Raw genomic sequence first — 18214 nt, 5'->3', positions numbered from 1 at the left:
ATACAATGATTTAATAAAGAATAAGGTTTATAGTCACTATACAACTGTGCTAGCAGTACGCGTTTTATATCCAATATTCATCTGTTTAACTGTCACATATAGTATACAATGGTCTTATAATGGCATATAGAATTCTAATAAAGAATAAAACGCATTTCTTTCAGTGTATAACTTTTGAACTCATCAATATTTTTTGACTCTCGATGGCTAGTTTTGTAAGTCTTTTGAAGACGAAAAAAAGTACTTTACTGTTTTGTCGTGGAAATGAACGGAAAAAAGTTATAAACGAAAAACGTGAATTTACGTAAGAATTATACAATTAACCAGCCTGTAAACAATCTTCCCCCCATTTTTATGACTGTGGAAACTAATACATTATCGTCCAACTCTATATTTCCTGGCCTAAGTAGAGGTTTTTATTGAAATTTTTGTTTTTAGCATATACAATGTCCTCGGATGTACCGCATTTGTGTAAACTTTTTTTGTTGATTTTTCGAGAAAAAGTTATTCTTGTTAAAAAGATTGGCTTATCTTGGGACACCATGGGCAATAATCAGATGTGTAATAAAACATATAGGGCGTCCAAAAAATTTCTAAATCTGAAATTTGCCCTATGCAAAGTGCCCTTAATTTGTGTTTTCTTTAAAAACTGTATTTAACAAAGTTGTTCCAAAACTCAAGAAATACTTAAATACGAGGTTCAGAAGAATGTCCATACTTTGCAAATAAGAACGCGCGATTTTTACTATCTTACTTAAACAAGACAGAAATTGTAAAAAATAAGTAATTTTTATTTTAAATTTAAAATAATATAAAAATCTTTGTAGAACAATTTCCGGGTTTGTTGCCACGTTGTCAGCTTATGTTTCTTGACGTTTCGACAGACATATCGCTCTCTCCCTCAGAAGTAACTCTGAGAGTTTTCGATTTTTTGAAAAGAGCGGTACCTATATCTGTCGGAACGTCAAGAAACCTAAACCGAAAACGTGGCAACTAACCGGGTAGAATTAACAACAACAACTAAGCAAGTCCTATTTAACTTGTAAACTTCTAAGTAATACACATTTTTCTATTTTTTTCTAAATTCCTTGTACACAGACGTGATCATTTCTTCATTTATGGTGGTAACAACTTCCTGAATTTCTTGCTTAAGAAGATCAATGTTATCGTCAAAATCGTTTGAATACACTTTTTGCTTTAAGTATCCTCATAAGAAATAACCTAATGGGGACGTCACGTGCCCATGTATGGTATTGGTCCATAGCGTGCAATCTTTGGGAAGTAAACATCAAGCTAGTATTTCACTAGAAGTGTGGAATGTCTTGTTGAAATATTAGTTGTCTTCTGAACCCTAAATTTTTGCTATCTAGTTCTGCCAAAACAAAATTATTGAGAATTTCCAAATACGAATGTTGATTAAGATTTTCTTTAAAAATGACCAATTATTTTATGATACATTATGCCACACCAGACATTTACTTTTTTAAATTTTTGACTATTAGTTATCAATCGAAAATTTGGATTATCCTTAGCTCAGTAATATCTACAATTTTGAGAGGAAAGCACGCCATTAGTTAGTTGTGAATGTTGATTCCTCAGCAAATAAAATAGTGTGATGAAAGAATCCGTTTTCAATCAGTTTCTCTCCCATTGTTAAACAAAAGTTCATCAAGCAATTTATAATTAAACATTGGTTTAAATGGATAGATTTTGTTGCATACTAAATTTGTTTCAATATGAGATCTGCTAATATCTGTTTTCTGACTTTTGATGAGTGGATTGTCTTGCACAGAGACCATAACTTTTTTTTATCTTTTTAATATTCTTTACATCACCAGTGGTATAATAACAGAGTTTATAAGAGTGCGGTACCCTATCCGGGAACATACTGTATGTGATTCACATTTTTTTTTTAATTTTTAGGTGATACATGCGATTTAATATAAAAAGTAGAATTGAAATCAATAAAATGATGTTATATTTACATGTTCCGAGAAAGAAATGTGTGAAATAAATGTTACCTATATGAATGTTAAAAAGTTTGAAATAAATGGATGACTACTTATTATTGTGGTTTTCATAGTTGTCTTATTATAGTGGTTTATTGTTTACATCAGTCTTACAAGTGTTCAAAATGTTCAGAAAAGACAGGATTGTGATATGGATATTCATTATTTTAGCTGGAGTCTTAAGTTTTCGGAGAAAAAACTTTTCCTCTCTTGCACCCTTGATATGATCAAAACCGAAATCTATGGAAAAAAGCAGCAGATTCTCTACATGTTCTTGAAATTACTTCACATTTTTCATAAATAGCAAACAAATTGAAATAATCCTCATTAGTATAATTTAAACGATCCCCAGGCATTTTTATTTAAATTTTCGGCAAAAACTATTCAAACAATAATTTGATAACTAACTTGACAAATGTCATGTTACTTCAATTGTTTTTTAAGTATTTCTGGTTACGGCCAATTTGACAACAGGTCTGATACAAAAAAAACTGTCCAAAATATAGAAAATTACAAATATCTCTAAAAGTAGTAAGGCTACCCTAACAATGATTATATGGCTTAAAACGAAATTTCAATCTGCATACTACAGATTAAAAAAAATATAGAGTGTTCCATTTAAGTTAACAAAGTTATAGCTGTTTGAAGTTATCAAAATTTAACAGCAAAAATGAAACATCTAGTATTAAATGATTTAATTCGTTGCTATACCTTAATGTAGTGTTACCTATGCCCTTTACAGGTACCAAAAATCCACTTGACATCACGCTCCTGAAAAGAGTTACTAGCATCTCCGCGGACCTTGCATCTGTCAAATTTTTTCTTTAAAAATTAATATCTCAAAATCTATAACTTCTAGTATAAGGAATATTTAATTTCACGTAGAATACGAAAATGCAATAATATATAGGGTGTCTCATTTATAATAACGAAGTTGGTGTCGACTTCCGGTATAACCGGAAGTACTGAAGAGTTTTAGATATTTTAGTTGTGTTCGCCTCAGGGGCATTGTAATGTTGCCAAATTTTTAAATTTTTCGGAGCAGTACTTTCCTAGATATCGATCGACGCAGGTCCCGGTGGGACACCCTGTATATTGGTATCATAGAACTTTAAAAATGTACACAGTGAATCAATTTTGATGGGATTTTAAAGTACATCAAAACTGCTCAAGAAAGACTATCAAATTTACAATTTTTATTTCTCACATTGAAAACAAATTAAGATATCAAAATAAATATCTAGTTTGACAGGTAATTTTTTTTGATAACGAGCTCAAAACGCCGTATCAAATGTTTTTATATTTACTGATTTATAAAGATACTCTGACCTTCCATCGAGTTCGCTCTGTACAGTCCATACTACTACATTTATCTTCACTTAAGGTCGATATTTCAGTGGATACTTTACTTGAAATATCTATGGAAAAGTAAACAAATTAACGTAATGAAAACCACCAAAGAAAAACATTTCTGTGCTCAATTCAGTTTCATTTGATCGATGTTACGACGTAGCAAGCCGTTTACCAAATTACTCACATTTTCTTGATGAAACGGTACTATATTTAGTGTTTGGTCATGAAAGTAATTGTAAACGAAGGAAAAAAATTGTAGGAAAGGTACAAGATGAGTTGTAGCAAATAGAAGAAGATATTGAAAAAATTATAAAATAAAACTATAATATTTTGCTTAACTGTGCCTGTAATCATTTAACTGTTCTCATAATATACAATTTGGATATAAATTTGTCATATTCTTGTTCGCTACATTCACAATTATTTCAGTGATTTTTTTCCGACGGGAAGAACACAAAAGGATTCACGGTGTACACATGTGATGTATTGGGGTTTCTTGGGTATGCACGAGGATTTAACTAGAACTTTTAGGACATATTAGGATGTACCAACTATGTATACGAATTTAGAGAAATGTACATGATTACAGAGAATTTATAGGAAATTTACAGGGGATGTACTTGAACTACCAAAACTTTTTTGATGGACAGTTTCTTCAAGTTTTAAAACACCATTTTTTTCTGTCGCTTTCTGAGGTAACCGCTCTCGGACTTCAATGACAAATGTCGTTTTTAACTAAAATCAAAAATTCTATTACTTCATGTAAGTGTAAATAAGAATCATCAAATCAGGTGTCTTAGCCTTCCAAACTTCATTAGTAGATTTTATTTATTTGATTGTGAATCTACATATTTTAGTTACACTGTTTTTCTTTTCTGTTTTCTGTTTTTATGTTTGAACGTAGAATATAGTCACGAAGTTTAATAGTCTAATCACATCCTCTATAAATCTATGGAGATTTTGGGGAGGAATTATTAGGATGCACTGAGACCTAGAGGGATTTACTAGGATATACTAAGGATTTTCAATAATTGATGGAGGAAGTAGAAGATTTATATGAACAAAAGGATGCAGATGTATACTTTTTGCCAATGTGTTCCACTTTGAACTACCCATCATTATTGTTTCACTAAGGACAAAAGCAAAACAAATACCTAGAAGACCAAATTGATAAATTCTACAATGGTGATTTTTTTCATTTATTTAAAAAAAAACCTAGCAGACAATGTGATTGAAAACGTAATACAAATAATTTAAAAGGTGATGCTACTTCGAAAATTGAGGGCATTTTGAAGCATAAACTAATGCCAAGAATTTGAAAATTAGGGAAAGGGGAGCTGTGAAAATTACCTTTTTGGATTCAAACGCTTTGGAGAATCAAATTTTCAGGACACTACCATTAAATTTAGCTGTAAAATAAACTAAAATAGTTCCCCCTTTGGAGTTAGGAGGGGGATTAATATGGTTTAAAAGTCTAGCCACAGAGTGATATTGCATTGTAAATGTAACCGTTAAAATTGCTTCATTCATATAATAGCGATGCATAAGGTTTTATTAAAAACCAACAAAAATATTAAATTCATAATAAGTATTCAAATTGACTTGCGTTTTCCTCGATACATAATTCTAATATTACTCTTAAAGACAGCGTAAGTCTGTTAAAATACTAACATTCACAAACACCTGACAGTCATCCTCAGTTCTTCTTTGCAATTCTGCCTGAGGATCATCTGCGCTGTTGTAAACCTTTGACTATAAAAAATTCCAAATGAAAAAATCTAGTGGATTTAAATGTGGTAAACGAGCGGCCCAATGGATGGGTGCATATGCACCTGTGCTAATCCAATTTTGTGGAAAATGTCCTCAAAGTGGGGCCTCATCATGCATGAATACCATGTCTTTGCGTGTTTGTAGTTTTTTTTCTATTACCTGAAAAATTCAGGTCCATTTGACTGTCCTGGTAAAATATTAAATCCAGTAAACCTGTTTCCCATTGTTGCTCCAGTGATATTAAAAGTACGTTGATAACGATGATTTTTGGGAAAACATATGGATTTTCTTGATTCCAATAACGAGAGTTATGTGAGTTAGACATATCTCGCCTTGTGAATGTAGTCTCGTCGATAAAGGGGATCTTACCTTGAGTTCGTTCATTTCTACCACCGTTTGACAAAAAAGCTGCAGAAGTTGTTCACGTAACACTCCGAATACTGTTGTAAAGCTGATTTTCTTGAAGCAATGTGACTTGTACTTACATTGGCTCCTGGGTAACAGTCTCTAATATTGCCTCTTAAATTTCGACTATCCGGGTTGATCTTGGTCGGCCTGCATCATTTTTTATTTTGACCATTCGGAATTCCCGGAGATGTTTTTTAAATTTAATGTTCCCAAATAGGGAATATTTATCCAATGTTAATAGATTTATTGATGTATTCCGCAAAAATGTATTCTCTATGCTTTCAAATGTAACAGTAGTTTCGGATACTTAACGATTTTAGAATACAAACACAAAGTATTGTTAGACTCATATGACATTGTTTCAGAGCTACCTCGATAATGCAATATTGCTCTTGGATTTTAAAGTCAATTACTCGTAAACAGTTTGCTTTACTAATTTTAAGCAAGAATACCTTCTTATGTTGAAAACTATGAAAATCAATATTACGCGGAAGATTATTGCAGAAAGTTGTAATTAAAAATAGGATATGAAAAAATTTTAAACTAAACTAAAAAAAACTAAAAAAACTAAATTTAACCTACCCTTAAAATGTCTTGACAATTTCAACTTGATACTCGAAAGTGTTTGAAAGTTATAATTGAGAAAGTGGTTTTTACCTCCTCTTTTCGAGGAGCCATTACAAAGAGCCCTAAATTTACGAAGTTCCATGACCTCTTAAATTATTTGTATTGCATTTTTAATTACCTTATATAAATGCTTTTATAATACCTGTAAACTGCTGGACAACGCAATTATTAATTGCGTTGAAATATTAATTTTCCTTAATAGGTACCGAAATTGTTTCTCTTGTTTTTGAAGCTTAATAACGTTTTAGGCTTCATAATTTTCACATTTCGTGTATAGGTCTGTAATAATTCCTTAAATTATTTAATTAACATGACGGGTTAATTAATTCAAAAAGCCTTCTGGTCCTAAATTCATCGCCACTCCGTTTAAATTTGAAGTTTTCACTCGAAGAAAATTTGGAAAGCGTATTCAGGGAAGTTTTTAATAATTCACACGGACAATCATCACTGCGTGAATAAACATTTAAGTACTTGAGTTCACTTAAGGAATTAGTAATAAAGTAAACGTATTTAACAATACGTTAATTGAGTCGTGATTTCAGTTAAAATTAAGATTTTGTAATTGGAGGTTTACTTTTGGCTTCATAAAAAATACACCCGAATTGTTCAAACAAATAAATGTACTCAGACAATTTTAATTAAATTAATCTATGGATTTTCTACAGCAGCTCATTTAATTTAAAATGGATAATTTGGAAAGTTTTGAAAATGGTTATCGGCATATTTTGATCATCAGTGGGCTAAGAAGTAAACTATTGTATAGGTTGTTAGATCTTAAAGAAGTTTGGAAACATCACAATGATTACTGCAAGAATTAGTTGCGAAATATTCTAGATATACGACACATAAAAGTTGTGTATTTTAGAAAAAAAAATACTGACACTGAATCCGTATTTTTTTAATTCAAGAATTACAGTTGAATATCGCCATCTTCAATTTATTTTAGTGACTGTAGTTAGTAATGGCTAATTACAGTCACTAAAGTTTTAATATAAATTTAATAAAGTATAAAATATTTCTAAGAATGTATGCGTTGTTTATGAGACATCCATCAATAAGTTTTGACTTTGAGAAAAGTCATTTATTTTATACACCGTAATATTGTAAGAGTTTAATTAAAAGCCTTTTTTCTCGAAAACTGCCCTCATTATGAGTTCTAATGAGAGTACAGTATTTTTAGAAAATACAATTGTACATTAGAAATTGGATCCCGAATGGTAAAAAACCTAACCTTAAAAAAAATTAGAATTTAAAATGTAATAGGAATGTAGCACAACTAGCGCCTTCTATGAAATATTATTAAAAACAATTAGACCAGTGTATTTGGCATCATTAAAAAACCCGGAATACCAAATTTCATAAAAATATTTCGCACCGTTTGGAAATTTTCGTAAAAATTCTATTTAAAAAAAATTATTTTGTCGCTCTGTATTTCGAAAACAAGAGGAGATAGACATTTAGTTCATGTCAAAAAATTCTTACTTTTTGTCACACTATCACCCCCTGTACTTACGGGAGGTCTTTATGAAACACCCTACAAGACAAAAACTTGATGGTGCCAATGCAATATACAGGGTGGTTTCACTTTCAATACAGAAACCACAGGAATAGATTAATTGCCAAAAAATAAGTAGAGTTCGTTCTATAATTTTTTTCCTGGTTCACGTAGCATTCGAGATACAGGGTGTTCAAGTTTAAAAAAAATATATTTATCATATCTTCATAATGCGCTGAACAATTTGAATGAAATTTACTACAGCCTATTCACCTAATTAGATCTTTTATTGAATGTAACATTAACCTAGTGGCATTAACCAGTGGCGTGCTACTGAAGGTGCCGCTCCGTTTTGCCAAGAAAAAAATACACCACTGATGTTTTTTGTAGAAATAATGTTAAATTCAGGTACTGTTACGTTAAATAAATGAAAAGTGTATCTCGGTGTTTTTTAATAGTAGCAGCCTTTAGGAAATAATTTAGTTATTTACCGACCATAATAAGCAAAACTGGTCCACATACTCATGTTTGTTTAAAATCCATCTGCAAAAATTGATTCCTTTGTCTGCATTATCGGTTAGGAAGCTTTACGATGATCTCGTTTTAGTATTATAACTAGCTTTGTTTATTTATTCCTGAAGCTGCAGTCCTTGTTGGGCTGATGAGCACGAGAAGAATTGTGGCAAAGAATAGAGGAAAATTGTAAACTACTCAGAGAAAATCATGTCATGATAAGTTCCTCTATATATAAATAAACTAGAAGATGTCAAAAGTGTATCGATATGGAAGGATTGCGCTTTGGAGAATAGGGTTGTTGAACAAATTTCAAAAAGTAGATAATATTATTCTACACGTACTAACTAGTATATATGCACAATTAGAGATTGAGAAATGCGTCAGAACAGTTTTAAAATAATTATTTAAAACTGATTTTTTTATAATATTTCAAAACGGCTGTGACGTCATAAGGGGCACCTTGTAGTGAAATTACGTGTAAATAATTGCGTAAAGGAAAAAAATTGGAAGAAGACGTTCTGTCAACACTGTCAGTAGTGTCAGTCTGTCAGTGAAATTGTCGCATAAAATATTTTCAAGTCTACGAGTTATTTTCCTTATTTTTCGAACTCCTTTATTAAGTAAAATTATTATTTAGTAATAATCATTTCGTATCTTCCCTTAGAATTAAAGCAGAATGTGTGAAAAGGGATTTGTGAAAGCTACAAGTTTTACCGAAAATTGATATATTTATGATCATGAATTGAATTTTTAAAAAGAGACGATCGTTTTAATATAGGCGAAATCAGAGTTATAAAACCAGTCAGGTAAGGATCAACAAATTTAATGAATGCTTTTATTGTGTTTATTTATAATATAAATAAAATAAATAAAACATAATATAAGCAGATATTTTATATTACAAAATACCTATTTATTTATAGAAAATTATAGTACAGTTCGGAAGTCTTATGGAGGTAATGCAATTGGCTATGTGGAATGTGGAATGTAGAACAAAACACCACTTAAATTTTGTTGAATCCATTACAATCAGGAAATTAATAATAACTATCAGAAATACTCTTAATTGATAGACTGCTGTCACTAGTGTCACTTTTATTTAAAAAACAGGAAACAGGGCAACAGAGTTTGACGGACAATTTTGACAAATTTTCTTCTTCTTCTTCAAAATTATGCAATACGATCGCTACTAGCTTCTTGTTCAATTGCCTCTTATGACGTCAGACTAGTTTTTTAGTGACGCAAAAATTCATAAATGATTTCTACCACTAATTTATCATATATTTAAAATTTTACTATATAGGCAGGTTTTTTTATATAAAATCTTTGAATAAACAACAAGTTTGTTTTTACAGTCTACAACCCTATTGTTACTTATTACTTAATTACTTACTCGACCTATTTGCTATTGTTATTTTATTATTTAGTTTAATATTACATTCAATAAAAGGTCTAATTGTTTAAAGTGAAATCATCCTGTATTGTTTTTTAAGAAAGATTTGACTAAATTTGATTTTAGATAAGACAGTAACTGCTACTTAATACCGATAAATACCCTATATACAGGATGTTTGATAAACACGGGGATACTCCTTGAGTGATTTTAAGCCAAAGTGCAAATCGAGTTTTATAAAATACCTGTATCTATGAAAACGTTTACCTTTAATTAAGTAAATCATTAGCCTAACTTTCATCACTCTACATCAATCATTTTCGAGGTATTTTTGAAAACATGATTTTTTTTTAAATTTGAGCACCCTGTATATCGATTTACAGACCCAGATATGAAGTTTTATCTTCCTCGGAAATTTATTCCTTTAAATGTTTTTTTCCTTTTTGTTGCTGCTCTTGAAAGGCACTGTATAAACATCTTACTAAAAATGATTTATTCCAGATACAATTAATTCTAGAACATCGCGATTAATTGAAATAAAGACCTCTTTAGGACGAATAACGGAGAATCATGTAAATTATCCGAATAATTTAGGGATTTTAAGACGGGAAGAAGAGATAAATCTAAAGACGGATCAGCATTATTTAGAACATATCTTGTTTAGTGTAGCCCTCGAAAATAAATTATTTTAAGGCCTTCGTAAGTTACACAAGCAATAAATTATGTTTTACATTAGATTAAACAAACGTTCAAGAGTTTGCAAACTTAGTTCTAATTACGGATCCTCTACCAACCTCTGTACTTTGTAGGACAGTACACTGCAGCCGCAACCCTGAGCCTGGCTTCAGATACTTCTCCGAAGGTCCTTGGATTTCCGCTTTCGCCTCTGAAAGAAAAACGCAGTAATTAAACTTTTTCCTTTAATTAAAGTAACACAAGATCTCGCGTACAACCGACAGCTTTTTTCGAATGGGTTGTGATTAACTTTCAGCTAATGAAAGAAAATTGTGAAATAAGCTTTGTAAGATTAAACTATGCGAAAGTAAATTAGGAATAGGTATATATCGTGTTAGTCAGTTTATCCACAAAAAATTCGTTTAATGTTTCTCGCGCAATAAAAAATTGTGGGACGAGGGGGGCGGAGAGGGAAATAAAAATACGTAAGTAAGAATTAATGTTCCACCATTAAAACTTACTGAAATACCCCTTCAACAGTAAATAATAGGTACCTAGGTCTTTGCAACTTATGAGATATAAAATATTTTATGAGACTATACACGACGTAGTACGTAATCCTGCATCCTGTCAACATGTTTCTGAGTAATTTACAGATACAGGAAGACATTATACAGAGTGTGGCGTGTATAATCTATAAAAATTAAACTACAGCTTCCTGATGATATTTGTAATATATAAGTCTTATACGAAAAAGTTCTATCTTCGCGTTTTTATTTTGTAAATTAAAGTTCATTTATTCAATGAAAATTAAGGCCGACCCCTGTGTATTAAAAACTTTGGAAATGTTTTTATGCGACCCGAGATGCAACTTTATAATTTTAAGTCGGTATAATCTAATACTAGTAATATTAACCCATTATAATAAGAAAATAAGTATCAGTTTTTTTTTTAATATCTATTTTTCTTTGTACTTTTGCATTGAAAAATTCCATAAAAATTGGGAAGTATCTTTCTATCTTTCAACGACGATCTGTTTACGCGGCTGGTCTACAGCACGTAACTCATTGTACAGCACACGGACAGGACCGTTCCAGAGAAAATATTTTGATCCATAATTGAACTGTAATTTACGAAAAAAAAAACCGCAAAAATAGAACTTTTTCGTATAAGACAAATTATTATTATCGTTAGGAAGTTGTAGTTTAATTTTTATAAATTATACACCCCACACCTTGTATAGTAGAGATAACAAATCATACTGAATTTTTAAATTCTTTTTTTTTATTATTGAAGAAAACTGTAAAATATCAAACTAGGTCTAAAATATAAATAAATCTTTGCACTCTTGTTTATTATTTTTTTCCAGTATCCAGATCATCCAGAAACGAATATTCTATAAAGTTGAAACAAATTGATTTTGATGAAATTATCTTAGCAAATACAATTTTGCTTTCTTAAAAATTGACGGAACTTAAAAAATGGTTACTTCTTTTTTTAAGGTTTAAGGTTAATGTTCTAATATATTCCATACCGTTTTGGTATAAGGAGATTTTTGGAATAATCTAAGGTGACAATTTGACAAGGTGACAAAAAACATTGTATTATTAGCTCTTGTAATTTTTTCTAAAAACTCTTCGATATCAGAAATTTAGGTACTCAAATAATATCCACTTTTCTGTAGAATTATCCATTTCAGCGAAATGCAGCAAGTTCATCTTTTTGCAGAAAAAGAAATGATATTTCATAAAACATCTGAATTTTCTCAAAATCCCACAAATAAAATATGGGAAAAAATATGTACCTTTGCTGTGTAACAAAGGTCGGGAATATTGCCAAGACAGATTGGTATTACTTTTCTTAAAAAACCTTTAATAAATAATTTATTATACCTATGTCATTCAACTGTTTTTGAGCTATCATTCATTTGTTTTTGAGCTATGACAATATGATCATACCTTTAATTTCTTTACTTATAAGATTTCGATAGAGCTTGCTTTTCTGAGTCCATTCATACCACTTAAGCGGAGTTTGGGGTTTGTTAGTAGCTAAGGGGTGATTTTTCACAGAGAAACATCATTTGCTCCTTGGCAATTAACGTGAACAAATTAATTTTATACAATCCTGATACTCCTAACGAAGACTTGTAGTGTCAATAATATAGCTTTATATCTAACGAGAGATTATATCTAATGACTTTCAAACAAGGGTCGAAATATGCTGTGGAATAGATTATCCAGCCTTATTACCAGATTACCCCTCTATTTTTTCGTGTTATGGTAGTTAAAAGGCAGAATTTACCAGCGGATTTGGATGGTGCAGAAGACTTTAAAAAATGCGATGAAGGTGATGAACTGAAGCAGATTTATTCCGAAATGGTTAGATGTGCACAAAATTTATTTGTTTTTTTTTTCAACGTACTGCTAAACAGAATGATGCTTAATTTAAATTATGTTTTTCTAGAATCAAAACCCCGATTAAAAAAAAATGTTTCACTTCATAATAATTCTAAACGATTAGGTACTAACAAATCCTACTTTTGACTTACGGGTATCACCGTACTGATAAAAGTAAACTCTATCGAATTTTGATGAAAAAGTTGAGGGATTTCCGTTTTATAGTATACCAAATTTCCCTTAAACCTTAAACGTGGCCAAATAGTCTTTTAAAGATTCCAATTTTTTTTAACAAAGTAAAGTTGGACCAACGGCAATTCATATAAATCGATTTATTTTCGTGTAAGGAAGCTATCTTTAAAGTATGGCCCATTCGTTTTCGGACACCCTGTGTATAAGAAGGAGCTAATTAATTTTCAAATTAACGTGGTTATTTTAAAGCTTTATTTAAGGTTTAATCGTTAAGAAATTTTCACTGTATATTTACAATCCGTTCAATTTTTGAATATCATTTTCTTGAAAAAGTAGGAGATTGAAGTAGGTACTTCTTTATCACTTAAATTAATCCTAAAATTAAATTCCGTCCTTAATTACACTCTTAATGTTTGTATCCCCGCGAAGTTAATAAAAACAAACATTTCCATCTTGATCTAAGCCAGCAAGCTAAACGGAAATCATATCTGCTTTAAGAGTTACTTAAAGTTCAACAAGATGGTTCATTATAATTCCTGGCCACTTCACAGTAGTCTGATTAAGTTTAAAGTTTTCGTAGAAATTTCCCTCGTCTATGAAATGTACAAAATTACTTTTCGTTTGAATTTTTTTTACAAGGAGTAATACATTTAGAATAACTCTAATGAAGCATGTTTCAATAACAAAAAAACATTATTTATATTTTCGAAATAAATATATTCTACAAACTATTTCGTCCACTACTTCATTTATTTTTCTACTACCCACTCTTATTAGGTTAAGAATCTCTTCGTTATTTACCAACTCAACATTCATAATTGCTTAGATAAGCTTGCCCTTCTAGATGAATATTTAACTATCTTCAAACGTTTCTATACAAATTTAATGCCCGTGCTCCCACACAACCCGAATAAAGTAAACTTAATCCTCTATTAGGTACTGGGTTTTCATCTACATGGGAACGAAATTGAAAGAACGAAGTAGTTTACCTTCCACTTTAGAATTCAAGTAGAGAATCATAAATAAACTAGTGATAGATCTACGAAGTTCTGGGAAAAAGCAATAGTACAGTAATATGTAATAAAGTAAAGCTAGTATAAAATGAATAGTCAACAAATTCTTAATTTCACGTGATTTTAAAAGAAGTATTTATGAATATCAATATTTCAACTGTTAACTATTATTGAACAGCACTTGTAAAAATTTGGGAGGAAGGGGCAATAGGTTATTCCTCATTAATAATAATAATTATTAAGTATTATTATAAGGCTATATCGTCAACATTTTTAAACAAAACTGTTAATAAAATTTGTACTGAATTTTGTAACGAAAATTTTAGTTAATTTCGTTACAAGTTGATTTTATTCCCATATACCATAATTTTTTCTTTAATCACATTCACGTTTCCATGATTACCACATTCTTACCCAGAGATACTCCGATCAACTCTTAAAACACCAGAGAACAGTCTTATATTACACTGAAACCATTGATTTTAAATATTTCATAGATTTTCTACAAATATTTCTACATATATGCAATTTTCTATATCTATAACGTTGTTGAAAATACTTAAAATATTTTAATTACCTATATGAAAATATATTTTAAACTTACTACAATTGTGACAATTTTTTTACAATAGAATGAAATACCGTTGTAATAATAATAATAGTATTAATTTTGGTATTTACTATAGCTTAAATTTAATAATTTCTGTGTAAATATTTGCAAAAATTTTAGAAAACCTTGATTTATTTGATAGAACAAAAATGTGTTCTGTAATTTGTAATTTGCCAATTACAAGAATAATTCGTTCTCACATTTCAATATTTGAAGAGTTTGATACATTTTCACGGCTTTAAAAAGAAATAAACGCTAAGGTAGTTCTAGTTCAAAAAATAACACTATGATACAAAAAAATAAGAATACATAAATAATCCACTTGCCTAATAAAATATAGTATCTATTTTATTGAAGTTATTTTCACAATATGTAGTTACTACCTGTATATATATTTTAGTTTCGCATCTGCCAATATTATAGTGGGTTTCCCCGTTTATATGTCAAATAAATGAGTAAATAAGTAAATAAATATTTATATCGTTACTTCTTCCTTAGCACTGAATCTGCTATTTCCGCATCATGACACCATTGCGTCATGGTATAGAATTTCTTGTTTGACTCTGAAATAAGGTTACTAAGTATTGCAAATTGATTTCTACGGGCAGTAAATCGATTAAAATTCATAAATTTGGCGAAAATTAATTCAAGTTTCATTTTCATTTTGCCATTGTGGTCCAATTAAATAGACCTTTAAATCGCAATTTGGTCAACTTGCCTGAATATTTGGTATAAGTTAGTTTGAGGTATGTAATAACAATAAGTGAGAGTAATTTTTTTCAACCTCCGGCCATGGGTGAAAGAAGATAAAATAAAGGGGTTTTTCAAGATAACTCAAAAGGGGTAAGAGCTAGAAAAAAAGATTCTTATAAAAGTTGTAGAGCATATAAGTCCACATAAAAATGATCAGGGGACTTTTTCTTGTACTATGAAAATTAACACAGTTAGAAATTAAGGGATAATTTCAGAAATTTTAAAAAATCATAACAAGCAGAAAAATTAATGAATTTTATTTTCAATCTACTCTAAAAAAAGTAAACTATTTTTTCAGAGAAATAGATACCTATAGTTTTTAATTTTTAATAAAAAATTATAACAATTCCACAAAAAGAACATCAGTTTTTATCTTTGTCGTCAAACAATATTTCCAAACCAACTTTTCATTATTTTAAATAAATAATCAATCGATGACATAGCAAAAATTGTTTTAGTGTTAAATCATAAAAATTAACGATTAAAAAACTTACAATAATATTAATTATACTATAACTAACAATATTGAAAATTGAATACCTATATATCCACTGCCCCTCATTTCCCGATATTCCTCCACTACGACCGTGTACGCGCGCTCGGCCTTTTTTGAGAATGTTTGGAGGAATTTTTTACCTATTTTGCATCATTTTATCGGAAAGTTAAAATATACGTTTTGTAGTATTATACTTCTACTTTTAAAATCCGGCTGAAAAATTAAAATCGGTTCATTTCCAACACATTCAAAATTTTTTCAAAACTGCACCAAAAAATTCAAATTGCAATTGTGCCTAAACTAATGGCCCGAGAGCGCCTGCTTTGTGCACACATAAAGTACATCTAATTCACTACTTTTTTGCACAGGATCAGCCCTACAACTTAAAAAATGGCGTAGTAATAAATTTAAAAAAAAACGCAAAATTTTCCGATTGTTCCGGGTTTTCTTCGTTTCCAGTTATCCCTTGATAGCATTCAGATTGCTTCGTTAGTTTAGGTTCTATAAGCAAAAAGCTTTTAAAAATGCGTTTTTTGCACAAACATGTTTATAAAAAATTAATTAATGGTAAATTGGAGTGGGAAACCTACAGACTGTTATGATGGCACAGTCCGTTTGCTACTAGTAGGTATTTTGTTTCAAACAAAACCTCTATTGATTAACTCACTTGCTTATAATGGTTTATTTTTTCACTCGCTTATAATATAATGCAATATTCCAAAATACACAAAAAAAAATAAAATATGTCACTCAGGTATTATTAAACCAATAATGCAGTATTGGTTTAACTGTTTTGTTAATTATTCAGGTTATAATATAAATTATTCTTGAAAACTAGGTTCGACAGTACAAACATAATTTTATATTCATATTCAGCGTCATCGAAAATAGGGGGGGTAGGCAAAATTTGGCGCGGATTTATGAGTTCTACGCTATAGTAAATAATTGCCGTAGTTTTTTTTAACAAGGCGTTTATTCTTCCTATGTAGAAGCTTTACTTTTCATTTTAGTACTTCGTAATTATCTAAAGATAATAACATTCATTCAACGAAATAATAGAAACAATTTAGTTTAGAGCAGATTAAATCTAAACTTGAAACATTTTAAAATTTGAAAAGGGGGCACGTCAAATTTCTTCCTGCTGAAAGTACAAATGCTCTCCGTATACACATAATCTCCAGCAACGTTGATGTTGTTTCCTGTCAAGTTATCGCAATTGCTTCCTGGCGAATTTCAAGTGCTCTTCGGAATGTGGAATAATACATATAAAAGACGAGATTCCCTCAGCTACCAGCAATTTTTCAATTTTCTCCCACTTGGAGCCCGACACTGAAATATTTTCAGGCCATATTGAAATTAAACGAAGTGGCAATGCCGCGCCCCGTGACATCTGCTGATATTATGAAATTCTATTGTACCACGCCGACTGACACCCAGGCATACCAAACATTTACATATTTATTACCTCGTAAATATCTGGCGACCTTGTTTAGTTTATATATTAAAAGTCTCAGTTCTAACCAGGGCTGAGGACGAATGTGGGTTAATGCTATTTGCGCCGGGAGTATTTGCACAGAAAAGTTTTCGCATATATTTCGGAGTTGGGATGAAATATGTAAAAGTAATTCTTTTAAGTGCAGGGCCATGTTGCGAAAGTTGAGAGTTTAATTGCGAACTCCCCGTTATAATTACTTTATTGGATGTAATTGCACAACTTAATAGAATTACTACTGATTTTTTTTCATATTTGTAATTTTCTTCATGATTCATGAATAGTTTTAGTGAGAACAATAATTAGCTTCAAAACTAACTACATTCGAAATTACGTGACACAAACGTCCATATTCATTTACACAAATGCAGGATATTACCAAAAAAAATGTTTTCAAGTGAATCAATAGCAGACGAGTCAGATATTTTTTCTTAATCGAAGTTGGGTCATACCGTCTTCTTTTGAGCCAAAGAATGTCGCAGTACCTTTTTGATCATGTGCTTTTTGCATATGTATTTGAGTTTTATTCTGAACAAGCATTAATTAGTTCTATATTATGTATTGTTGATGGTATTTAATGCTCAAATAAAGTAAATGTGGGTTAGATATCTTTAGAACACTATTTTTAGGCAAAAAAAATGTGTTTGAATTACTCTTTACCCTATTTATAATAGAGAAAAAAAATATCGTGTAAAATAAGAAAAAAAAGCGCTTTAATAGTGAAACCCTTATGAGAGGCACCTCTTCAAATAAATATATGCGGAACATATCCTGCAGTAGGTTCATCAAAACAGTGATAAGATTATCACGTGATGGAAAAAAGTCAAAATTAAAGAAAAAAGAAGCCACATCAGAAAAGTTGAAACAGGAAATAAGTTACCTACACTGTAAGAAAAATTGGACTTATTTTCACTCAATTTCACTCAACAATGTGTCAATTTCTGTCCACACCCCATTAAGTGAAATTTTCCTCTCTTATTACGAGTACAACTAAAATTGTATTAGTGAAACTATCA

General features: G+C 30.4%; 1 protein-coding gene across 1 annotated transcript in view; it reads right to left on the bottom strand.

The window, feature by feature from the left end:
- Nucleotides 1-10365: 10365 nt before the first annotated feature.
- Nucleotides 10366-18214, bottom strand: part of LOC108914145 (zwei Ig domain protein zig-8-like) — a gene marked incomplete at its 3' end in the record, with an annotated part of 103770 nt that continues 95921 nt past the window's right edge. Inside the window, exon 5 of the mRNA XM_018719871.1 lies at nucleotides 10366-10457. Coding sequence (XP_018575387.1) covers nucleotides 10366-10457 — 92 coding nt within the window. The remainder of the gene's footprint in view (nucleotides 10458-18214) is intronic.

The sequence above is a fragment of the Anoplophora glabripennis genome, unplaced genomic scaffold (genome assembly GCF_000390285.2).
Source record: "Anoplophora glabripennis isolate ALB-LARVAE unplaced genomic scaffold, Agla_2.0 scaffold881, whole genome shotgun sequence".
Lineage (NCBI taxonomy): Eukaryota > Metazoa > Arthropoda > Insecta > Coleoptera > Cerambycidae > Anoplophora > Anoplophora glabripennis.
Note: the sequence above shows the minus strand (reverse complement) of the source record. Positions and strands in the feature narration are given on the sequence as shown.